The sequence below is a fragment of the Bicyclus anynana genome, chromosome Z, assembly GCF_947172395.1.
Source record: "Bicyclus anynana chromosome Z, ilBicAnyn1.1, whole genome shotgun sequence".
In the NCBI taxonomy this organism is placed as follows: domain Eukaryota; kingdom Metazoa; phylum Arthropoda; class Insecta; order Lepidoptera; family Nymphalidae; genus Bicyclus; species Bicyclus anynana.
In genome coordinates, this window is record NC_069110.1 from 6,019,296 (window position 1) to 6,046,854 (window position 27,559).

The 27,559-nt window shown below is 34.2% G+C and overlaps 1 protein-coding gene across 1 annotated transcript; it reads left to right on the plus strand.

The window, feature by feature from the left end:
* The first annotated feature begins 832 nt into the window (after positions 1–832).
* On the plus strand, positions 833–27,498 carry LOC112048324 (autophagy-related protein 9A). Its single transcript, XM_024085815.2, has 15 exons — positions 833–1,322; positions 1,796–2,066; positions 2,846–2,966; positions 3,693–3,817; positions 6,998–7,125; positions 7,742–7,926; positions 8,627–8,805; positions 9,615–9,746; positions 10,427–10,601; positions 11,265–11,411; positions 11,844–11,904; positions 12,571–12,737; positions 13,664–13,774; positions 14,065–14,256; positions 15,747–27,498. Exons 1-15 carry the CDS (start codon positions 1,157–1,159, stop codon positions 15,852–15,854), a joined length of 2,268 nt encoding a protein of 755 aa, XP_023941583.1. The 5' UTR covers positions 833–1,156; the 3' UTR covers positions 15,855–27,498.
* The last annotated feature ends 61 nt before the right edge of the window (positions 27,499–27,559 follow it).

Sequence of the window (27,559 nt, forward strand, 5' to 3'; positions counted from 1 at the left end):
TTAGGGTGATTAAAAAGAGGTTCCTATTTTAAATTTGACTCAAAATGTTCTTCAATGAGAAAGCTGAACAACGCCCGTCGCGGGTCGCCAAATCAACAACAAGTGCAATCACAGCAAATCAATTATTCTTTGGAATTGGATACCGGTATCTCATCTCACTCAATCTCGTTGTTGCTGCTCAGCTGCTGTCCACTGCTGTCATTTGTCAATGCTCGATGTCAATGTCACTCCTGTCAAAACATATTTTTTTTTTTTTTTTAATTTACTTTAGGATACAAGTCCTTTTATGCACTGCTTAAAATATTACAATTTTTCTTAAAAATAATACAAAGCACTTAAAATTATCGTCGTCGTCGTCTAAATATAAATTTACTACTGTATTTTACAATTTTTCTATTGTGTTACTAATAAAATCTAAAACAGGCTTATAAAATAAATGGTTCCTCAACAATTCCTTAATGTGGCGGGGATCACACTTAATTTCGTTTTCTTCCTTTACTAACTCTATCGAACTTGCTAATATTATTCTTTGTATACCAAAAGCTGAACACTTGAAAATTATGTGATTGATATCTGCGTCATCTTTTTTACAGTACATGCATTTGTTATCTTTATAAATTTTTAATTTGAATAAATGGCTTGGTGTCAAAACATAAATCAACCAGTTGCACAGAATACTAATAATCCCGTGTACCGTGTCTATCTACCATAGACTTATATTACTTTAATGCCAAGCTGCGTACATATGTATTCTGTGGTACTGCAGTTGCTGCTGTTTGTTGACATTTTAGTTTGACGTTTTATATGACATGACAGCTCTTGTCTATGATCAGTTATTAAAAATTCTATTGAAGCAGAGCAAGTTAGACACATACATTTTTTTAATTTTACAATAAGTATCCCTAACCTTGATCCAAATATACATTATTAAACACAAAGCAACGCGCTATATCTCATGTATTACAAATTATTCCAATAATAATATTACATTTCGTCGCATTGTAAATCCTTTGTATGAATTTACATCAAAGTTTTTTTACGTTTCTGGGCCAAAGTCAAGAATGTGTAGACAAGGGAATCTGAAGTAGTCTCTATATAGAATTTTAAGACGTAGAAGACGAGCAGCGATAGTAAGTGATACAGTTAGAGTGTGAAAATGACCCACTTCAGGCGTGATATTACGTACAGTGCTCTGGATAACGAGTTGACACCACCACTCGCGAGTTCTGCTGAAAACACCAGCCCCCCGACACTGATTACCCTCGACCAGGAGCCAGACGATACGACCAACGTTATCATACACAAAGTACCTCAAACTAAAGGTAAGCTTCATAAATATTACGATTTTCTTAGATAGCCTTTGTTCCAAATTATTCTATAGTAAGGAGAATCAAAACAAAGGAGTAAAAAATAATAGGTTTGCACTAAAGTTGAGAGATTTATTAATTTTAAAAATATCTTTTCTTTATATCTTTTAAGAATCTTCTATACTTATAATAAAACTGTAACAGGTCAAATTCTGTACATAAAATATATTTGAAAGTTTTAGTTGGAGGGTATTTTGTAATCTGAATCTTATACTAAAGCCAAATTTTTTTTATGTTTCTGTCTGTTTGTCTGTATTTTTGTTGACTGGGCAAACTACTGAATGAATTCAACTAAAACTTGGCAGATTTGAGACCATAATACAAAAGGAAGCTACATAAGGTAACCATTGGATCCAATAGGCAGAGTAATAAGGCATTTTACACATACATATATACAATAAGTTCTAATTATCATGTGTTTGTTTTAGGAGGATGGACACACATAAAAGATCTGGACTCATTTTTTACAAGAATGTACAGATATTATGTGAGAGGTGGCTTCTATCCCATGATTATGTCAGATTTGTTTTACTTAATACAGTTTGTGTTCATTGTGTGGTTTTCAACATTTTTAATACACTGTGTGAATTATCCAAGACTATTTAGGAATGACCCTAAAGCAAATAGAAGTGAAAAATTGACTTTAAGTGATGTAATTTTTCCTACATCTCAATGTGTGAGCTACATATCATGGACTTGGTAAGAATTTGTTTATTTAATATATTATTATGTATTAGTGTTGAGCCCCACTCCGATAGGACGTGTCTGCACATGCTCTGTGACGCAGTTGGGTTCTATATTATTAAAGAAAAATAATAGCAAAAGAATATTGTAGTGCATTTGGCTGCTTATATAATAACAAGGATCTAAGAGGATACTAAGTAATAAATAGTAAATGACAAAAATATATTTTAAGTATGCACTTAATTAATAATATCTACAAAATAATTACTTCTATTTTCTTGTTTATGTTATGTTGTTAATGTTCAAGTACATATTTATTTTATCAATAAAATACGCCGCGCCGCGCTTTAAATCTAGTATTACGAATTTTGTAATTGAAGACAGCCCTAACTTGCTTGAATAGATGTAATAAAGATAAGAGCTGTAGGTAAATAAAACACCTCTCAAATTTTATTCAAACTGAATTGTGCTGTATTGTGTGGTAGTGAGAGTTACTATTTATTTGAATTAACAGAGTGAATCTTCTGTACTTGTACATAAATGTTTTCTGTGCCCATGTAGATGTCTGACTATAATTATCAGCATAATATTTCAACCAATTTAAAGGAGTAGTTAGTTTAGTTCAACTATTTTTGAAAGTCTTTTTGGCATTGGATGTAGTGGCTAGGTGTACCTCACCCACCCAAACCTTTTTAGCCTAAATACCAAACGTCCACACATACAAACTTTTATATTAAATGTAAATAAATGATGTTGAATGATGATGAAAATATAACTTTATTTATTAATTTCAGGTGGTGCCTCATCACACTCTGCTCCATCATTTGGTTAATGAGATTGGCCATATCAATTTATCATTTATTTTATGCATATGACACAAAATTATTTTATAATAATGCTTTAAAAATTAAAGAGGTATGTTATAGTTTTTAGGCACATATTTTTCCATTACATACAAGCCATTATTCTTCTTCTTTAAACATCTAATGCTTAACATCATCTGGAATGGCCACTTTTTCTATAATTGAGTGTCATGAGCTATTTAATGGGACTCTTTAATGGGAGGCTTAATTAGGACCTGAGGCATTTGGCGAGTATAAAAGCATCACCTGATGGGGCACGAAGGCAGGAGCAGAAAAGATGGGCAGAATGACTCTCTAGGGGCATTTCCTTTGAGACTGGTAATGGGACTTTGGGACAGAAAGAGTGGTATTTATGGCCTGAGTATCAGTCTGGGCATCCTCAAGATAGTGAATTAAAAATCCCACATATTGGATATCTGGGACTTGTCATCACAGGCAATGCTTTGTAGCTTTTGTTTGCATTGCCTGGGAGTGATGTCTGTCAATATCAATCAATTTCAAATCAGTTCTAATGTAGTTTGCCGGAGTGATGTCTGTCAATATCAATCAATTTCAAATCAGTTCTAATGTAGTTTGCCAAAATTAAGTTCTTTTTAAAATGTACATTTGATATACATTTTACATTATGTCTATTTAAAATGTACAATGTACATGTTACATTTAATGTAACTCAGGTAGGCAGTTCTACCAATTTTAGGTGACAAACATTTGTCCATGCAAAATGTCGGATTTATAATTAGATGGAATGTTATAATTTTAGTATTTATGCTTTTCACAGAATGATTTAGTATGGATCAATTGGTCGACAGTACAGGAAAGAGTGCGGGAAGCCCAGGCAGAACACCACATGTGCGTCCACAAGCAGGAAATCAATGAACTAGATATTTACCACAGGATACTCAGGTATTTATATGTTCTACTAAATTGAATTTTTTTTCTCATATTTACTTGAAAATTTTAGTTTTTAAAAGTCTTTGAAAATACGAGCTAAAACGCTTGTCGGCTATAATGGTCTATATTTCAACTGTTTCATGATGTCACTATAATAAATCCCTTACAAACGGAGCAGAGAAAAATATTAGTTAACAATAATTGTTAACTAATATTTTTTTAAAACTAATAATTATTAACTAATTACTAGTTTTACGTTTAATACATCAAGTAACATTGTGACGTCACAAAATGGACGAAACCGTTTTTGGCGTTTAAGTTTTACAAGACATCCTTAACTTTTATTAATTAATATCGATATATTTCGGACCCTCATTCCATGTACTATGCGAAATTAATATTGTTAATATTAAATCTGATATGAGTCAACTACCCTATTGATAAAGCTTTTGAAAATTTTAATGATTTTTATTACATCGTTTATAGGAAACAGCCTGCGATTTATTCACGTTTGTCAATTATGCCAATGCTGAGTTGTTATATTGCTTGTGATTCTAATTTTAGGTTTTTTTGCTTTACTTTTGACCTTTAAAGCATAAGCAGGCAAAATGTCGTTTCTCTTCACAAGCAATGTTTGGCATCCCGCGATGTATCAGCAATAAATACATGTACCACGACATTGACATAAAAACTGTACGTGAAGAAATATCCCAGTGCAGCCTGAGGTATCAGGAGAGACTGACAATTCACACAAATGAGCTTGCACGGGCTCTGAGTCGCGAGGGTGGACTCCGTTTTGCTCGGCTACAAAGACACAGCATTCCCGACCTGTGGAACAGATTTCCATAACAAGCCAAAGGGAGAACTGCTGACAGGGAATCTGCAGCAAAATAGCTCTCAAAGAAAACATTAAATGATATGATGATATCAGATAAATGAATGGCTTATTGCCTATGAGCAGATCGCCATGTCGCAGAAATTACATATATAAAAAAAAAAAAAAAAAACAAGCTATGTAATTGTTTGCATGCTAGGCGTACTGATGTTTCAAAAGTGTTTAAAAACAGTCTATTGGAAGTAAATTAATTCTTCTCTTCTTTTCTATTGTTCTTTGTTGGCCGCGTGGCGCAGTGTGTGATAATATTTGTGTGATGAGCATGAATGTTTTCCTGTGTCTTGGGTGTGTTTATAAATTATATAAATTATTTACCTGTAGTGTGAGTGACGTGATAGCTCAGTGGATATGATCTCTGCCTTCGATTCGGAGGGCGAATCCGGTCCAGGGCATGCACCTCCAACTTTTTAGTTATGTGCATTTCAAGATAAAGAGACCAAACGATGAAGGAATAACATCGTGAGGAAACCTGCATATCTGAGAATTTTCTTTATTCTGTCAATCCGCATATGGCCCAATCTGAAAGGAGACTCGTGCTCAACAGTGATCACAACAACACAATGTATATGATGAAAGCAGCTATCTTAATACCCATAACACAAGCTACACTTACTTCGGGGCTAGATAGTGATGAGTGTATTTTTTATATTTATTTATTCTCACTTTAGCAAAGATAATGAAATGCCATTGCGAATACCATTATTATGGAATACATTCAATAGCGTAGTAAATTTTTTTACAGTAACTTGATGTTAAATAACCATACAAATAGATACATATGATTAATGATAAGTAATTAAATGCGCAAATTACATAGTAATTCAGCAGCCAATTATTATTAATTAGTCACTGGTAAATAGTGTGATATTATTATGACCCCCATCCAACAAAGAGTATGTGTAACAGTATATTGTAGTTATTCATCTTGTAGTTAAATTAATTAGTTTATTAGTTGTTTTATTCTTTTTTTAAATTTTTATTTAAATAGTAAGTAAAGTTATAAACTTTATAAACCCAACACAGTACTAATAATACTATACTATTAGTAATGCTATTGTGTTACTTTAAGTAAATAAAGTTAGTAAATCTATATTATATTAAATAGAGTATTGATTTACTGATACAATTAACACATACATTCAAAATATATAAACAATTATGTATATACGAGTATATAAAAAAATGCTCATTTCAGTATATTACTATTCATCTTATTTTATTATACAGTGATTATAAACCAATAAATAAGTCGATAATATCTGGTATTAATATTTTAGATATCATTTCCATTCTTACGTTCTCCATTCTATTTGCTATCTATCTAAATATTATAATTAAATAAAATTTATCACCACTTAATTCTAAGCACAGATGGCAAAATAGTAAAATACTATTAAAATCCATAACAACTCTAAATTAATAGACTGGATATTCCAACTAACTAACAAAATAAGCTGGTGATGTTTTAATTTTTTTACAGAAATCAAATTAGGATTTAATGAAACCGCTTAAAGGCGAAAAATGCTATTGTTTAATATGTTAGTAACAGTTTTATGAATTACTAGCTAATGCTCGCGACATTGTCCACGTAAATTCGAGGTTTATTTATAATGAAACATGGCTAAAACTCGCGTGACATAACGTCGGAGTATGCCCGACTAGTTTCGAACCCGTACGGGCCCCTCTGTCATGAGTTGGTTCTTCCAACGTGGCATGATTCATACTGTGAGTTTTAGTCGTGTTTCATAATAAATTAATATGAATTGAACAAAGAAAAAATTATAAGAAAAAATTTAGGTTATTTCTATCTGGGGCGGTATTCAAGGCAAGGTATTTCAAGATAAATAGCATTATATGATTATATATATAAATAGTATTATATGTTGCTCCAGTAAAAGTATATGAAATTCAAAGATTAGCCCAGGCAAACAAAAAGCAAAGCAAAGTTCATTATGTTTTAAAATTAAACAACTAAAAGCTAAATATCATATTATTAATTATAATCATATTTAAGAAAACACAGTTATTTTGTAATAACAGACACACTTCTATTTTATTTATATGTATGTATGTATTGATAACTAAGTGTATGAAAAAGGCAGCTAGTAAAGAGCATTTGCGTCATAATGCGAAAGGTTATGCAATTTATCTACTTTGCAATAACAGTGATTTGATGAAATTATGTTTACCTAGTTTTACGTGTATTAAATGCAACATATTCGCATTATGTATATATCCAGCAGTTTTGAATAAAATGCAATGAATGTTTCCTAAAATAATATTGTTTTTTTCTTCAGATTTAACAACTATATGGTGGCAATGGTCAACAAGAATTTACTTCCTCTGCAAATTCAAGTGCCCTTCGTAGGTGATTTCCATTATCTATCGAGAGGATTAAAATGGAATTTGGAGTTTCTGTTGTTTTGTAAGTTATTTTTAACCGACTTTATAAAACGAGGAGGTATTAAATTAGACGCATATGTTTTTGTTTATTTTTTATACTACTTATGTGACTAATTAGTGATTAGTAATTTTACTTTAACGTAATCGTAAACTTACAATATATTATTATTACACTAAGATAGTGTCCAATAACTTAATCTTAGTCTTTCAAAAACTATTACTTTAGGTCACTTTGTTCACCCGATCTTCCATTATTTATGAGTTTCGTAGGCTAGATTATATTCCTACAGGATAGAGAAAAATGCCAGTGAAATAAGTATGTTTGTCTGTTACCTTTTCACAGCTAAGCGGCTGAACCGATCAAAATGAATTTTGGTATAATGGTAAATGAGACCTTGGAGAAAAATATAGGGTACTTTTTGACCCTTAAATAAAAATAGAAGGGGGTGAAATAGGGGTTGAAAATTTGTATGGAAGTCATTCATTTTAGAGTTACAGTTTTAAAAATTTGTTCATAAATCATAAAAAAATACGAAATATAATGTGATTCATAACATAAATTCACCCCTGAAATGGTGAAATAGGGGTTGAAAGTTTATATGGATATTGAATAATATGTTGCATTTTTTTATTAACAGATAGCCCATGGAGTCCTTGGGAGAACTGCTGGCAGCTTCGCACGGCGTATAAAGATCACTCCAAGCGAATGATGCTCGCTAAACAGCTTGAAAGACAAATCGTACTACTCGCTTTGATCAACCTATTCCTCGCACCTCTCATCCAGGCGTGGCAGATACTCTATTTCTTCTTTAACTATGCAGAGGTAGGTTAAGACTGTTTTGTTATATGATAAACATTTTAATCCTAATATTATTAAATGCCATGATAGCCCAGTGGATATGACCTCAGATTCCAGAGGGTGTGGGTTCGAATCCGGTCCGGGGCATGCACCTCCAACTTTTCAGTTGTGTTCATTTTAAGAAATTAAATATCACGTGTCTTAATCGGTGAAAGAAAACATCGTGAGGAAACCTGCATACCAGAGAAATATCTTAATTCTCTATGTGTGTGAAGTCTGCCAATTCGTATTGAGCCAGCGTGGTGGACTATTGGCCTAATATTGGCTTGGCAGTGAGCCGAATATGGGTTGATGACGATTATTAAATGCAACAACAAGTAAATCTACACCCCTTTCGGTTTCTACACGACATTTTTTTTATTCTCTACAAGTTAGCCCTTGACTTCAATATCTTAATTTGACCCACTTTACATTTTGCACACGCTCTGAAACCTGATAACAATACATGACTACCTAAGAAACGTCATTACTAATCCAATATGGCGGCCTCCCCAAGATGGCGGACTGGATGTTTGAAATCCACCCCCATGATATAGATATCAAATGAAAAAGTTTTCTGTCAGGAATACGAAAAAAATAGTCACGTGACTCAAATCCAATATGGCGGACGTCCAAGATGGCGGACAGGCTATTTAAAATGCACCCCCGTGTTATTTATTTACAGCTAATAAAACGTTCGCCCGGATCGCTCGGACTTCGCACGTGGTCGTTATACGCGCGCGTGACATTGCGGCACTTCAATGAGTTGGAACACGAGCTGCGGGACCGACTCAACCGTGCCCACAAGCCTGCCACTAAGTACCTAGGCAGCTTCAGTTCACCAATCACCACTGTCATTGCCAAGTAAGTAGGGAATCCAGTTTGGCGGATTTTTTTAATTTTTTCTTTTATAAAGTATCAATTTGGTACTTCATAAAATTGCCCTTAATGGCCCGAAATTAATCTATACTAATATTATAAAGTTGAAGAGTTTGTTTGATTGAACGCGCTAATCTCAGGAACTACTGGTCCGGTTTGAAAAATTGTTTCAGTCGTTTTTTCAATCTTTTCAGCCCATTTATCGAGGAAGGCTATATATTATCCCCATATTCTTACGAGAACGGGAACCACGCGGATGAAACTGCGCGGCGTCAGCTAGTATTTGTATATAAATCATAATAATTCTCGAAATGTCTTTGAAAGGATCAAATCCAGGCGAACACTACCTATATACAAGCATTTCTAATCAACCTTTGTAGATATTATATAACATTGCATAACAAATCTGGACTTAATTACCCTAAATAGAATCATTAGTAATATTATTTTTGATGTATCTGCGCAATAACGGTCATTGCTAAGTTTCGTGCTCTTGCCATCCTCTACGAACCTTTTTCTATGTTAAGATTTTTTTAGAGTTTACTCTTTAAGAATCCATTTTTTATGTATAGCCCCCGGTATGAAATAAATATGGGCAGTAAGGTTTGATGAACGAATGACAGCGTTACGTTTTTTGTGCGCAACCTATTCTGCGCACCTTTCACCGTGCGCTGCCACCTGTTGCTCCTCGGTTGCGCACCTTTCACCACCTATTTAGACAGTCGATCTGAAAGATAATTAACTGTCTAACTCCATTCGTGCGTCGGAGCTGACAAACACCTTTTTTGTTTCAGAAACATAGTGTTCCTAACAGCGAGCGTATTAGCCGTGTTCGTGTTGCTGACGGTGTACGACGAGGAAGTGCTGACTGTGGAGCACGTGCTCACTATCATCACCATATTGGGCTGTGTTCTGGCTGCGGCAAGGTCATCATCATCATCATGTTATTTTGATATTGATCTCTTGTTTTCAAGTGTATGTTAGCTTAAGATGGAACATGTTGTTTTGTTAAACATTCAAGTTATAAGGTCTCAAGTTTTTAGGCCCAGGAAATCACTATTTATGCCAGAAAAATCTAATGTCAAAAAAATACTACTAAAGTAGAACTTCTTTCAAAAATAAGAAAAAAAAGGGACATCTATCAACAGGTTCTTGAAGTGTACAAAAAGGGATTGTTTCAAAGTTCTCTTAGAACGCCATCTACTGGTAGTTTAAAATATAAAACTTTGTTTCACTATGCCTGTAGATGGCAGCCTGATTACAATTTTTTTAACGCATTGACAAACTTACTCCTCAAGTCAAGCGTGCTTATAGAAGTTTTACTGCAAAAAGATGGAGGTTATTATTAATATTATGGTTTATCCAGTGACTGCTTACAAGCTGTTAATCTTCCAGTGAAGAACATATCTTCCAGTGAAGAATATATCTTCCAGTAAAGGCTTTAATTAATTAATAAACGCTTTTTGAGGTAAATGGTCTAGTGACGCTTGTGTAAGTTGAGGCGAGCTTGTTTAAAAATGCCCAACAAGATTAGGGTTAAGTCAGTTATAGGTATCGATTCGATGGGATATACTGTAGAGACTGAATTATAAAAAACCACTTGCAGAGCTCTGATTGGTGAGGAGGAGAGACTGGGCGGCGCGTGCACGGGCCCGGCGCGAGGCGAGGAGTTCCTCGTGCAGGTGTTGGGCCACGTCCACTACTTGCCGGCGGCGTGGCGCGGTCGCGCGCACACCAAGGACGTGGCCGCGCACTTTCAGCAGCTGTTCCAGTTCAGAGCGGTAACTTGTACTGTGCTTACACTCATCCAGTTCTCAGGTAGAGGCCCTTACAACAAGAGCCATACGAAAGTGTTCTTCGTGCACAGGTCAGAGCGTAGACTTCATCATCGACATCGACAGCAGTCGGCGTTCTAACTGTATGTTGATTATCACTATTATCACTGCCGGTTTTGACTCCGTTGATCACAGACATATAGTTGAATATATAATATGATGAAGTCGATCGACGATCTCATTTTTCGTGGAACCATCGGGGCTCATCCAGGTCCAATTCCTGTGTGGCGGTTTCTTGAAGAAAGAGTTCATCATAAAGAGGCCCTCCTTTTCCATAAAGTTAGCCAACATTTAGCCCTGTGGTTCCTTTAGCCCATAACCAAATTGCACCATTCTCAACTCCGAAACACTTCTTAAAGCATTATCAGTAACTACAACACAAAACATTTTTAATAATTACAACAAAATATTATTGCACAAAATCACTAACGCGATTAGCAGCGTGACGGTATTCACGCTGCCTAACAAACAACTGAGCTCAAGTCATTAAATACCCTCTATTTTATACCATCACTGTTGCAACAACTTGTGTGTGTGTGTGTGTGTTAATACCAACCGTGAGCGAGCAACTCGAAACAATTATTAAAATATTCAACTTATTGTTTACAGATATACATTTTGTACGAGCTACTGAGTCCGCTGCTGTGTCCTTTAGTGCTGCTCTCCATACGCACACGCGCCCTTGATATCGTTGACTTCTACCGAAACTTTACTGTCACCGTTCTCGGCATAGGGGATGTATGCTCTTTCGCTCAGGTACATTCGCTTTTTTTTTAAATGTTATAACGTCTTATTTCAGTCCAAATACATATGGACTTGTATCGCACCCAAATTCACCGAATTAGTCTGTCAATTATTGAGGGAGACAAGGTAAACTGACACATCGAAAAATAATCGAATAATGAGTAGTTTTATCTTATAATGTGATCACGTTCAATTATATCGTCCGTAAACCAACTTTTTAAGAATACTCACTACTACAATGTCGAACACTTTGACTGGAGTCACGCACTTGTGAACGTTGTGTGTAGGGTTAAGGGTGCCCTTGACAGTAAACCAACAGTCCCCTTTTCCACTCAAATCACAAAAAAATACTCATATATTTTATAAATATGAGCAGTAACTTGTAACTTTTGTATATAAAGATAAGACAAGATATTAAATGAGGTTATTTTTCTGTTACTCTAGCTTGATATACGACGACACGGTCACCCTGATTGGCAGGCACCTGGAAAATCTGGAGATAAAGGTCAAAAATTATCAATTTTATTGCATAAACGATCATACCCCCTTCCTTCTTAGATTGCAAAGAAAATAACTTTAAATAACTAAAAAACTCGCTTTTAGCACGCACTAGAAATTACAAATATTGGTTTTAAGTCACGTGACTATTTTTTTCCGTACTCCTGATAGCAAATCCTTTCATTTGATATCCATATCATGGGGTGGATTTCAAACAGCCAGTCCGCCATCTTTGGGAGGCCGCCATATTTGATTTGTAATGATGTTTCTTAGCTAGTCATGTATTGTCATCAGAACTCAGAGCGTGTGCAAAATTTCATCCTAATCGAAGACCGGGAAGTGGGTCACTACAAGCTTTCTTATAGGAGAGGGAATACAAAGGTTAGGAATATGGTTTGTCGGGCTTTGTTCAAAACTTAGGCTACTTTTTGACCCTAAAATAAAAATAGTAGGGAGTGAAATAGGGGTTGAAAGTTTGTATGGAAAGTCTTTCATTTTTAGAGTTACAGTTTTGAAAATTTGTTCATAAATCATGAAAAAAATTCAAAATATAATGTGATTTAAGAATTTCTAAAATGTAACCCCTAGAGAGGTGAAATTTTACATTGATTTCCACGCAGACCGCTAGATCCGCTAGTATCAGATGTATAAGTTTATAAAATTAATTTGGCAGGCTCTAACACCCAGTACAACCAAGGGGAAGGAGGTAAAACGGAGTTGTCTCTGGTCGCGTTCTCGTGCCGACACCCCGGCTGGACCCCCGCGGAGCCCACACAGCGCCAGTTCCTGCGGTCGCTGCGCCAGAGCATGCATCACGCTCTACCTAACCAGAACGGACTGGTGAGTGATTTGCCTCCGTGGCGCTGCAAAACGGACGTCCTTGGTTTTTCTTAGGCAAAGACGTACCGCCAAGCGATTAAACAATGTTGCGCGCCGGTGGGGAGGGGGGGAGGGTTTGTAGCGATGAATGCAAAACCCACGACTGTTGCACGTCACTTCCCCGCACGATTTCACATTCAGCGCTGTCTTTCCCCCTGTCGCTCGCATATCATGGAAGTGTCATCACCGAACTTGCCAGACTATAGACACCGAACTACAGCATGATACTTTTTGTAGTGCGCAAACGGGGAATGCCTACCGGCCAATACGTCTAGGGGACCCAAATATACCTCCGTATAACAGTATATGGAGATGATAATATGATGTATAAATAGGGATCTGGTTAAATAATTGTCTTACAAGTGTGTTTCTTGGGAAAAAAAAACCATTTTTTTTTGTTCTTCTCTAAAACACTGTTCTTGCTCAAAAAGTTGAGTCCTTGCTCAACTTGTGCAACTCAACATTTTTCCACATACTTCCTATAAAAAAAGCACGCAGCACTCATTTTCAGTTAGGACCCAATTACGTCCAGGTAATCAAAAATATCCAATGATAACCCAGTGGAGTCGACCTCTGATAATGAGGGTATGGGTTCGAATCCGGTCCGGGGCATGCGCCTCCAACTTTTTAGTTGTGTGCATTTTAATAAGAAATTAAATATCACGTGTCTCAAACAGTAAAGGAAAAACATCATGAGGAAACCTCCATACCAAAGAATTTTCTTAATTCTCTGCGTGTGTGAAGTCTGCCAATCTGCATTGAGCCAGCGTGGTGAACTATTGGCCGTTACCCCCTCTTATTCTGAGAGGAGATTCTAGCTCAGCAGTGAGCCGAATATGGGTTGAATGATGATGATCTTTGTCATAAAAGAAAAATTATCATTTCAGAACAAAACAATGCTTGGCTCGTACATTCAGCAGAGTATATTTGGCACCAATACACCTCTACCAGCTGTTCTCTCTTACTACCAGCAACAACGTCAGCATTATAGACTTCCGGTAAGTGGATGATAATACTAGCAGATTGAAGACGTTTTTCAATGCAGTACTCGATTTGACGTTTGCTGTCAATTGTCCTGTCATCGTTGCTTTAAGGGCGCCATTTTGGTAACTCAAAAGCTTGGGTTTAATTTTATTTACTTATTTTTATTTCGATTATTTCGATTTTAATAAAATTCTTGTATTTTTTAAATTTTAATAATACGGGGGTCCACTCTGACCTAAAATAGACCATCTCCTTTAGATCATAATAAACGTTGCGATAATATTCTCCGTCACAAATTTTCTAGGAAATGGACGAGATAAGCGACGAGGAAGAAGGCGAGACGTCAAGGGGTCCTGTGGGGTTGGCGGGCACTAGCAGTGCGTTAGGGCCCAGTGCCCTCGGGCTGGGCCCGCCGCCCGAAATGCCCGAAGTGCCCGATGAGACGCGCGATATGTCAGTCAGCACTCTGCATCTGTATGACCTGCATCTGTCACAGGTAATATTTAACTTATGTCCTTTTATTAACTAGTTGCCTCATCTATCCCGTTTCAAATCATTACCATTAAAAAACTGATAGACATAGGCACAGATAGTTAAGAGTTAATTAATTAAAAGAGCTTAAATTAGGTATATATCTTATACTAAACTAGAAGGTAAAGAGGTATTTATACGGAGCTCTTTAACCGACGAATACGACTACAACTATGAAACGTCGATTCTAAAGAGACAGTTTTTATAATCGCATTTGACGGCATCCGTGGCGCAGTTGTATGCGCCTAGATTTTCATTTACCTCCTAACAAGTTAGCCCGCTTCCATCTTAGATTGAATCATCACTTACCATGAGGTGAGATTGTGCTAACTTATAAAAGAATAAAAAATATATAAACACTTTGACAGTCTGTCAAAGTGTTTATATATTTTTTATTCTCGAAACGTCTAGCAAGGCAGGTCCTAATGTAATTAGTCTGCCATGACGCATATACTAAGTTTTCCCTTTTATTATCCATATTATTATAAAACCCCATGTTTTTCCATAATCATAATTACCTGGTAATTTACCAGGTTGCAGTCTTTTAATAACGTATTATCATAATAGGCTAGTTGATACTTTGTTTAAATGGTCTAAATGTTTAAATAGTATATTATCGTTCGACTAGACTCAAAAAAAAATTTCATATTTTTTTGAGACGTGATTACATGAAAATTTTACTTTTTATATATGTTTTTGACAATACGAGCTAAAACGCCTGTTTCATGATGTCACTGCAATAAATCACATACAAATGGAGCGTTTAACAACAATATTAGTTAACAATTAGTTCGACGTTATTGAGTTAGTGACGTCTCAAAATGGACGACAGTTTTTTTTGAAGTTTGGAAAATTTGATAAAATACGTGATATTTAAATTGAGTTTTATAAGAAATCCTTAACTTTTATTAATTGATATCGACATGTTTGTAATGTAATTTTTTTTTTTTTTATTCTTTACAAGTTAGTCCTTGACTGAAATCTCACCTGATGGTAAGTGATGATGCAATCTAAGATGGAAGCGGGCTAACTTGTTAGAAGGAGGATGAAAATCCACACACCTTTCGGTTTCTACACGACATCGTACCGGAACGCTAAATGGCTTGGCGGTACGTCTTTGTCGGTAGGGTGGTAACTAGCCACTGCCTAAGCCTCCCACCAGCCAGACCTGGACTAATTAAGAAAATCTCAATCTGCCCAGCCGGGAATCGAACCCAGGACCTCCGTCTTGTAAATCCGCCGCGCATACCACTGCGCCACGGAGGCCGTCGAATTTAATTTCTTAAAATGCACTCAACTGAAAAGTTGGAGGTGCCCCGGACCGGATTCGAACCCACACCCTCCGGAATCGGGGGCAGAGGTAATATCCACTGGGCTATCACGGCTCTCCATAATAATAATTACCTGGTAATTACCAGGTTGCAGTCTTTGAATGACGTATTATTGTATTTCCAGGCGGTCCAGAACGTGTCAGCATGCTGCACCAACAACTGCAGCGAACGGAACCGCGGCGAGAGCCGATGGGAGAGCGGCGAGAACACCCCCTTGCTTCACCGCCCATAACAGTGGCTGGCCGCGCCCAGATCCGGTCCCCAGTGGGTGTAGCTCATACTTACTGTCTTTCCCCCCTATATAGACTTCTGAATCCCCCCTATTCTTAAACAACTGGTGACCCGTTCTACTTTCGGCCGGGTGCAATTTTTTGTATCAAAAATTTGAATAAATTTAAATTCGACTGCTTTACAGGAAATGAAAATTTATTATCATATATAATTCCCTTTGGGAAAAATCTAATTACGCTTCATACAATTATAATTCCCATTGGGAAAAATTTTATTACGCTTCATACAATTATGTTAAAATCAGTCAAATCGTCAAAAAATAGATGAAAATGAGAAAATAGAAATTCTTCTTCAGCAGTCGGATAAAAAGAGTTGTTGTCTGCCTTTTTATGTTTGTCTGTAAGTAAATATTTAGCTAAAATTAATTTTCATTCTAATTTGACGAGTCGATTCTTCGATGAAACTGTTTTCCTTAATTTTTAAATTGTTTGACTAGTCGTTTTTTCGATAAATTGGTTTAACTTCTATAACTATAAATATATATTCTTTTTACTTAGCAAATCAATACAATCACACTTTGGACGTGTATATTGTTTATGAATGAAAAAAAAATCATTAGATTTTAATTTTTTGACATGCACTTAAATATTTTATAAATATTTGCTAAAATTATTTTTAATTCGAATTCTTTGACAAGTCGATTTTTCGATGGAACGGTTTTTCTTTTAACTTCATTTTTAAATTATATATACCTAGCACCTCAAAAAGTCACACATTGAGCTTGAATATTGGTTATTAATAAAATCAACTTACTTAAAGCAACAATAATCAAAAAAATACCTAATTCGTTTATCCATATTTATATTACTGAATGTACTTATGAAGTGGTAAGATAAAAGGGCAGACAGCGAAGTATATTTTATACTGTTAGATTTGAAAAACCATCTGTAAACTTAATATAACTCAAACGTGATTTGTCCTAGTCGTACCAATTTCAAATTGATATTGCTCTATAGATTAATTATTTAAAACCAACGCAACATATACTCCTAAATTGTGCTTTTGTCGTGTCTGTGAATAAGTGCAAGATGCCATTTTACAGTGTGTCTCGTTTTGCGCTTATTTAAAGAAAAACAACATGTGTTTGTGACTGTGTGTGCCAGGTTCAACGAATACATACAAGAATACTAATACACATACATACACAAAATAATTCTTTGACGAGTCGATTTTTCGATGAAATGGTTTCACTTTCATAGATGAAATTATTTTTACCTAGCACTTGCACACATTGAACTTTTATATTGTTTATGAATTAATTATAAATCAATTGTTTTTATATTGACAAATCGGTTTTTCGATGAAAAGGATTTCTACCATCATAATTATGAAAATTATTTTTACCTAGCGCCTCAACGTTGACCTTGTGTATTTTATATGAATAAACGGAAGATATCCGAACCGATGATAGAGTCACTACTCACTAACAGACTTGGCTTTTCAAAAGTGCTTGAACAAAAGCCTACATAAAATAAATAAATTTGAATTTCGTGCAATCCTACTAATATTATAAACGCGAAAGTTTGTGTGAATGTTTGTTATTCTTTAACGCCGCAATAACTTTGGTTCAAATTTAAACAAAACGATTTGGTTAAAATTTAATACGAAGATTGGATAATAGCCTAGATTAACAAATAGGCTACTTTTTATCCCGAAAAAACCCGAGGGATTTGTGAAAAACTGAATCGCACGCGGACGAAGTCGCGGACGTCCACTAGTATCACTTATTTTACTTCATTGATACTATAAAATTCAAATTAAAATTTCAATTAGCCTTAGTTTACAAGCACTTTTGAAAAGTCAAGTTATGTCATAATTAAAATTAATGTAATGGTGGTAGTAATAGTCGAAAACTTAAAATTAAAGTTACGAGGATTCCAAAGTGCCTTGGTCCGAGAAGAGCCCACAACAAGCTCAGCCAATATATAATCACATTGAGTGTTGAGGTCCCATGTAAAATTTTTGTGCCAAAAAGCTTGTTGCTTTTATATTATTAGACCTGCCTCATACACTCGTTTTCCGTATTCGTTTTTCTAATGCGTTATTTCGATTTAAAATTCCGTAAGACCACCGCGGATTTTACGTTTTTTCTCATTCGGAATGTATACAGGGTGCTCGGGAGTGTTTCCCATAATTCTAGGGTTATATTCTTTAAGGGAAATTAATTAAAAATGTCTAACGAACATGAATATTTTCGGAGTAAAAAATATTCCTTTTGTAAACAGATCTTAAATTGTGTCCCTTATATCGCATCCTTATATTATGACCTAGCCAAACTTCATCATCATCATCATCATTTTCAGCCGATGGACGTCCACTGCTGGACATAGGCCTCTTGCATGGACCTCCAAGCATAACGATCTCGAGCCGCCAGCATCCAGCGGTTTCCTGCAATCCGCTTGATGTCCTCGGTCCATCTAGTGGGGGGTCGACCAACACTGCGCTTTCCGGTGCGGGGTCGCCATTCTAACACCTTGGGACCCCAACGTCCATCGGCTCTTCGAACTATGTGGCCTGCCCATTGCCATTCAGCTTCGCGACTCGCTGAGCCACGTCGGTGACTTTGGTTCGTCTGCGGATCTCCTCATTTTTGATTCGATCACGCAGAGAAACTCCAAGCATAGATCGCTCCATCGCCCGCTGAGTGATTTTAAGCCTTCTAATGAGGCCCATAGTTAGCGACCAAGTTTCGGATCCGTATGTCATCACTGGCAACACGCACTGTTCGAAGACTTTCGTCTTCAGGCACTGAGGAATTTCGGACGACATCTTTTCGTCCGAAATTCCTTTTCCGGAGTTTCCCGCACGCTGCCCAGCCGAGCTGGATTCGGCGATTCACCTCTTTCTCGAAATTGGACCTACCTAACTGGACTGTGTGTCCTAGGTATATATACTCGTCTACAATTTCGAGCGCAGAGTCCTCAACAATAACTGGGTGGAGCGTTACTTGAGCATTAGACATGATCTTCGTCTTGCTCATGTTCATTTTTTTTTGATAAATATTATGAAGTAGCTTACTAGTGAAGTGCGGAGTGCCAGTTGCAACATCTCGTCGATATCGACAGTTTTACTACTACGGTTACGTATTTTAAAATGCAAGGATAGATAAAGGCGTGTATTACATGGATAAACGAAATTATTTTAATTACTTTGTATGAAAATAAATAAAAAAAATTTTAGTTAAATAAAAATTAGCTATGCTGTTCGGCTCCTATATTCAACACCTTGAAGTTAAGAGAAATAGTCCCGAGCACCCTGTATAGTCGCACGGGCGCGCATTAGTTACGTAACGCGCGAAATTTTGTTCCTTTCGGAGAAAAACGTACGTTAATGTATTTCATATTGATGCCATGCATTCGGTTTTCCGAACACGGAAAACGGAATCGGAAAAAAACGCGTGTATGCGGTCGGCCTTATATACTCAAAGGCACAATTATTCGCCTATTTCCATATTCTCGCGTCATATTAAAGTGGATAATTGTGCCTCTGAATATATATAAAAAATACTAAATGCGTAATAAAAAAATAGCAATATTCTGGATGAGGCGTAAATGGAATGTAATAGCAATAAATATCAAACAAAATCTATGTTTAACTATCAGTGCAATATTAACATAATATTACAAATAAATCATCTCATTTACCGATTGTGATGCAATATTTCTGTGCAATAGACAGCGTATGTATTTATGTTTGTGCGTTTTTTGCAAATTGTTAATTGACGATTCTTGTATTTTTTTGTCATTTTTATATTTGGAATTGAAATGAAAAGGCTTTTGATTACATTAATTGTGTTTAATATGTTTTTTTTATTTCAATACATTTCATTTCCGGTGTTAGAAAGGTTTTTTTTTACAACATAGATTAAAACGCACAAATGTTAACGCCATTCAATAATATACTGTACTTTTAAAAGATTAACAACTGATGTCTAGTTTCAGTACTTAGCATATACTTATATGGAATGAATATTTTTAGATTAAAAAAAAAAAGCAATTCTGTATACCTTCCTACTATATTTTGCGAATGCTATAATAGGTTAATCGTAAATCTTTTGTCATATCATTTATATTATAATAATTATTACGAGTCTTATATTTAAACGTTTTCTTCTACATGTTAATCAATTTGAATATTTAGTCAATACGTATATATACGAGTATGTCTGAGATTTCAGAATAACTGTGTTCTCAAGTGCTTATAAATGTTTTACACTACACTAGTAAATAAATAAATTATCTTTGACCTTGAACTATGTATTCGATGTTCATAGACAACTAGCAAACGCCCGCGATTTCGTCCGTGTGAAACCCTACCCCTACTCTAAGTATCCTATGTCCGTCTCCTGGTTCTAAGCTACCTCTCCGCCAATTTTCAGCCAAATCGGTCCAGCCGTTCTTGAGGTATAAAAAGTGAAACTAACACCTTCTTTTATATACATAGTAATGTAAACTGTCACTTGAGAATACAAGTGTGGATGCTTCCAATGTATTGTGTACACTTGTGACTGTATTGATTGGCAAGTTGTAATTTATCACACGTTCATTGCTATTAAAATATTATTGTAATAATCATGTAGACAATAACTTTTTAGTATTGTTTTACAAATGCTATATTATCGTTTAGAAGATATTTTACACTTATTAAAAAAAATACTGCGTATAAAGTTTCTCGTCGAAGCCTAGTTTTACATTACATTAAGACGTGGAGCGATTGCGTGAATATAGTTGTGTGTGATCAACGTGTTTTTAGTCTAAAACTTTAAAGGCCAATATTCAACGCACACTGAAATTATATGAAAAAAAAATTGCTTATTACTATGAGTATTCATGTCTTATAAGGGAATCAATAGAAAATATCGCTGTTTTTCGTCCTATCGCGATGCGATTTGTTAAACAAACTTAACAATTATCTCGTAAGGTGCATTATAAGCCTACGGTATGCCTAGCATGCGTCAATGTCATATCTCGTGAAGGGAAAATACATTATCGACCAACATTCGAACATATCGACAAAATACATTAGCGACAGAGTTGAAATATCGCTCTCCTTTTCGTCTCAACGCAATGAAATATCGCTGTCCCTTTCGTCCCAACGCAATGAAATATCACGCTCCCTTTCGTCCCAACGCAATGAAATATCACTCTCACTTGCGTCCGAACGCCATGAAATATCGTTCTTCCTTTCGTCCTAACGCACGTGTCAAGGGTTAAGCAATAAACGACCATGGGTATTAGATACGACTCATTTGATAAATTATCCTCTAGTTTCAAAGCAGAATCTGATCTATGATCTATAGAAGGAAATACACTTGAGAAGAAGAAGAATTTTGTAATAATTCAAACACTTGTGTGCCACGAGATAGCGATATAGGTTCTACGTATAAATATCGCTCTCTTTTTCATCCCATTGCGATATTTATGCTCTTTCGTTGCGTCGTGTAGAGCTACTAATATAATTATGTAGAGAAATCTATCAGAATACTTTTTTCACCTTCAACAAAATATTTTGTCTACTTTTCAATCGAATAATATTAATGTTGAATACCGTTTAGTAGCATACATTTTTTTACAACAGAAATAGAATTTGAAACAAACGTTGACCTTTAAACAAATGGGTATCATCCATGATAATTAAAATCCGGTTTTACTATTGATACAGTTTTCAAACTTTTATTGCTTCTTAAAAATAAATTCACGTTAACGAAATGCAAAAGTTGAAATATCAATCCATAAAATATGGCTTGGAGACACACATCTGTATAAATTATTGTCGCAATAAATGGTGAGATTCAATTTTTTTTTAATAAAGACACTACTTTGACGTTATATGACAGTGCTTATTATTTAGCCGCTTCTGAGAATATAATAAAAATATATTACATTTGTTTTAATCTGATTTTAAAAGCGAATTAATAAATATATAGTATATAATACTTCAATGATGTTCACTGGCCTTAGGTCACTAATCTTCAAACCCGATCTTTTTCATTTTCTAATTAAATCACAACTGCTGATTTGACAAAAAAATATGTCAATTTCCTTTGTTGGGAATAAAATTATACAAATGCTTAAAGTTTTCGACATGTATGCTCGACATTTATTAAATATAATATTTTTAACAAGGAGTTGTGGGTACATTTGACATTTTTGTAATCTGTGATATCAAATGAACATCTACCTAATGATTTTTCATTGTCATTTGTCTAAAGTCCCACTCGAGTATTAAAAATATGCAAGTACATGTATTAGTTTACCGTTTAAAATATAAAATATTTTTTACAGTGTAATAAAAATATTGACGGCTCTATATAATATTATATTGTATTGACTATATTATAGGATAAGCAGCCATTACATTTAAAAAAAAATTGTAAAATTTAAATGAAAATTAAAAAAAATATAACGTAAAATATTTTATAATTCTTCCCACGATTTATATACATCTAATTTATCACAAGATCTCCTTGTTAATAAGATATTTAGGAGGTCAAGCTATATTCATATTTAATTTCATATTGGACATTTAAAGATAAATTGAACTTTAGCCTGATAATTATTTATTAATTAAGTATGTATTTTATATAAATCTTGCAAATATACTTGGATAAAATATTATTACGGGGAATTTTACTTCCTTTACCATTACATTAATTGACAAAACATAACATCGTTACAATAAGTGAATTAAATAGTAATATAATATATATTATACTAATAAAGAAGTATTGCGTTTTTTAAATAATCTTATAAAAGGTCACAAAGTTTTGTGGAGCCCTAATTAATGAGTAAATGTATGGCTTGTGGCTCCATCCTTAGAATAAATGTATATTTTATGGTGGTATTCGCGAAAAGACTACTAAAACTACATATATAATGTATATATGATATGTTCTCGTATTTTTTATATATGCTAATTAGGACCAAGTCTTACTTTTGAATCAACAGACTTCCAGATTTCTTACTTCCTCCAGAGTCCATGGCCAAAAGGCGTCACCAATAATTTACTCATCCCACATACCCCATAGGTCGCAATGTCGACACGTCCTCAGGGTTCTTCTCAAGCCCTTGTCCGAATCTTAACCCTTTTACAGCTTTTAACCCGTCCCTTGACATTTGACCTTTTTAGTCTGTGCAATATGCTTCCTTAGGCGGGCTAGTGTAATACTATAGACCATTTATTGGCGACCAGCCCGTAGTTCCGAGGCATTTTCTAGACATCAATTTTAGCTTTAGCAATTCGGGCAGTCTGGATTAATAAATATTATACCCTTCGAAAAAGTTTCTTTTTACATCTATTCATAATTTCACAATTCAAAGGAAATCAACCGAAACTCGTCCTTTTCTTCAAAAAGGTGTCACAAAAGTGAATGAAAACTCAAAAACAGCAATTCTTTTCTAGAGTTCAGTAAATTGGGTTACAGTAGTTTTGTAAATATAATTTCATATAATTTTCCTTTGTATTTATTTATATAATTCTAAAGTGAGAATAACAATTTCATGTGATTAGTTTAGCGATTTTTTTATGTGCGTAATATGGTGTTACAGGTTACTGTAGTTCGCGCAACATTAATTAATTTAATAAGATGTGAACGGTGTTACAATTAAAATGTGATCTTTATATATATAAAATTTATAATTATTATTATTATATGAATTTGCTTTTTGTTATTTCTAAAAATATCAGAAATCACAAAAAATAAATTGTCTGTGATTACTTGAAAGTACGTTTTTTTATATGTAAGTAAATTTCAACGAGTGATTATGTAGTGTGTGCCTGTATCTATATATGTTTTATAATACATATTATTATAATAATATGGTTGTTCTGTGTTTGCGCTTTGTCATCGATTTTAAGTAATATATTTAATGCAATAACTAGGTATATAGTATATAGCTTATTCTTAAACATCAACATCGGTTAGTATTAAAATTTATTATAATATTACTTGATGATATATAATAGTAACAAAATTAATTAATATTCTTTAATGTTTATATATAATTTTTGAAAATTAGTTTGTACAGACTGAATTAGTCTTATACTAGTAACAGACAGGCCATAGATATATTTCTAAATTTGTGTTTCTTTACTCCTTATCATTTGAAAGTTAAAGCATGTATTAATTTACATCTTTCTGAATTTTAGCTACATTTTTAATGGCAACTTTTTTTTTGATTAATTAATAACTTAAACAAAACGTGTTGTGATCCTTCGATATATTTATAAGTCGTATAATAGGACGTAGATACATATGTAGGTTATCTTAAGAAATAATATTTCTACTAGTATACCATGTTTTGAAAATGCTTTGAATATCATTTTTAATATTATATCAACGCTAAATGTTAACAGAAAAATAATTTGAGTTATTAACTTATAACAAAAGGTACATTATGTTAGACATAACTCGATCATTTAACGATTTTTTTTTATTAATCGATCTACGATTATAACAGCGTGATTTCACATGCTCACTATTTTAGTAAACATATCAATAAATATCAATAAAATTGAAGTGTCTATAATTTAATAATGTTTTTATTTTGCATGTAGTCATTTACATGATACTAAAAAACACTTGAGTTTTTTTTAAACTTTTGTCTGACTACCAGTTTGCCCGTGCTAATGTCTGAAACGACTGAACTGATTTTAATGGGACTTTCAGTGATAGATAGAGGGGGTTATTGTTCGCATACAGGCCACTTTTTATCCTGAAAATAAGTATGATTCAGGATAAGTGAAAAACTAGATTTGACGTTGGCGAAGTCGCGGGCATCTGCTAGTTTTGTATAAAATTCAAAAACATAAAAACATTTTAAATGCGACAGAAATTTTACACTCTAAACTGAACCGGTCGTTTAGAATATTTGCTAACAGAGGGGATAGAAAAGGGTTGCATGGTACAGAAAAAACCTTTCAGTACAGTCTCCCAGAAGATTTAAAAAAAACTTATATTTTCGCGCAAAACCGCAAGGAATGTAATAGTTTTTCGTATTGCACAAGAAAAAAAATACGAGTGAAATGTGAAATCGCTGAAATGATCGAGTTTCTTCGAAGTACTTTACTGCGTATATATCTAATTATTTTGTTTAGTCTTATACTGTGTAGGTTATCGCTGGGTTATAAATACAAAAAAAAAAACAAAATAAGTTTACCTCTTCAAATAGGGATCAATAAATCAAAATCTATTTTTCATAAATTTTAAGTGCGTATAGAAGTAAATTAAGATTGTGTTTGTTCGGTAAATAATGAATACAATAATAAATGATAAGACATATTTTGTATTGGTATAGTACATTAGTTTTTAATATTTTTGCTCTCGGCACGTCAGTCACTTAGTGTAGTTACGTATCTCCCAGCAATTTAAATTACTGTTAGATTTAATTGGTTAGATTATAATCTTGTATACTAAGTGTCCTTGACTATTCAATCAGTAGTTTTATAAGACATAGCTCTGAAAATATATGACGCACTTATAGAATAAGAAACGCTGTTTTATACGCTATTGATGATATCCCATTAAGTCGCCTACCATGGTTATATTAACATGGTCGTAAGTAATTTCTCGGCGCACATTGTCTTTTTAATAATAAACCATTGTAATCAATACATGTAAATAAAATTGAAGTGTCGTGTCTACGATTTCAAAATGTGTTATATCAATTGCTTATAGCTATTTACACGACACCAAAACAAAATCAAACTTTAAAAAAAATATCTGTCTGTCTTTATCTGTTCATATCTTTGAAACGGCTGAATAATAATAAAAGATAGAGTAAGTTATTAAGCAACATATAGGCTTCTTTTTATCCGGAAAAATCCATAGTTCTCGCCGGATTCATGAAAAACTGAGTTTCACGCGTAAGAAGTCGCGGGCGTCCGCTAGTAGTAAATATAAATTGATACTAATTTCGAGCGTTTTGATCCAGCGACTTAATGGGGGTCAAGGCTTCCCAATAATGAGATAGCGATAAACTGCTTATAATTATTAAACGTCTGTCTTATTCGTAATGCTGCGTAGATGTATGCGTATAATTACTTATATCATGTATTCGTATAGCAATATAATATGTTCTTCCTTTAAGGTCTATCCATTCCTGTAAATGATTTGTCACGTAATCACGCTTGTATCGGAAAAAATAAAAATTGAGGAACAAGTTCTCCTGTGATACCACATACGATATCATCATTAACAACCCACATTCGGCTCACTGTTGAGCACGAGTCTCCTCTCAGATTTTTTAAATTTTTTAAAAAGAATATTTGCCATCTTTTTTAAATATGACCAATATTCCCATTCCCCTCCAACTAGTCGGGAAAGACTGTGCTAGGAGTGGGTACGACAATAGACCAACGGGGCGGGGATCGAACCACCACTCCTCGGTGATGAGTCCGACCGCTCTTACCATTGACCTATTGAGGCTTTAAGAATGAGAAGGGTGAAGAATGAGAGAGGTTAAGCCTTAGTCCACCACGCTGGCCAAATGTGGATTGGCAGACTTCATACACATAGAGAATTAAGAAAATTCTCAGGTATGCAAGTTTCCTCACGATGTTTTCCTTGACCTGATTTGAACCTACGCCCTCCGAATCGAAGACGGGTCATATTCACTGGGCTATCACGTTTCTCTACATATTTGGTCATATTCATATGTCTCACAGATTTTTTTTATTAAAATTCCACACCAGTACCAAAACAAAAACTGTACGTGAACACAAATCATGTAACTACCTATCTGGTTTTGATAGACCTTACATTTAAAGTTGTAATTATCTAAGATAAACAATAATTTGAATTAGATACCCTAGGGTGAAAATCAAGTTTTATTATTATAATTATGTAAAACTTGCAAGTTTTAAATATCATAAATAAATATGATTGACTTAGTTAAACTATCTATTTTTTTATCGAGGTTGTATTATATATTTTATACAAGTAAATTTTCATGTCACTAGCCTGTGTAAAATTTTCTTTTAGAAATATCTTTTTATTTTCAACTACTACCAGACAATTTAATTATTTAAATATTTTGTCGCAGTTTATGTGCCTACTGTCTCTGTAGCGTGACCGATAAATATTTGACTATTGTATTTTAATAATAATTAGATAATATACTTTGATCACGATGCCTGTATCTGCAATAAATAATCTATGTATTAGGATATCCATAAGAACTGTATCTGAAATATTTTGATAGTTCTTTTGAGGTTCACGAGCATTGAAATATGCTCGCTGCACCCCCATTAACCAAATTTGTAAATATTTAGTTAATTTTTTTTTTAATTTTTAGTAATAGAATGTATAAGTGTATTGTGATATCATAGTAATTTTAATACTTTTGTCTTGTCATTATCACTATAACCAATGAACGCCACTTTTGTACATAGGGTTTTCGATAAGGACTTCCAAATGTCAAGGCTCTGGGTCGCCTGTAACTAATGCTTTCGACCAACTTGACTACTTCTTAAATGAATGATTTTGAGACAATTGGAAGTTAATTTCGCTGTATTTTAAATTGGAATGACATTTTGTAAACTCGTTATTCGCTAATATTATATTATGTAATAAAACGTGTAAACTATTTTGTTTTTTCATTTCTTAATTCACTATTGTGTGAGGATGGTTGGACTGTTGTTTCTTTT

Bases quoted from the DNA above. Each gene is read 5' to 3' on its own strand.
- LOC112048324 (XM_024085815.2), top strand. From the start codon at position 1,157: ATGACCCACTTCAGGCGTGATATTACGTACAGTGCTCTGGATAACGAG. The intron at 2,967-3,692 runs GTATGTTATAGT...TGCTTTTCACAG, and splicing joins ATGCTTTAAAAATTAAAGAG to AATGATTTAGTATGGATCAA. The intron at 10,602-11,264 runs GTAACTTGTACT...TATTGTTTACAG, and splicing joins AGCTGTTCCAGTTCAGAGCG to ATATACATTTTGTACGAGCT.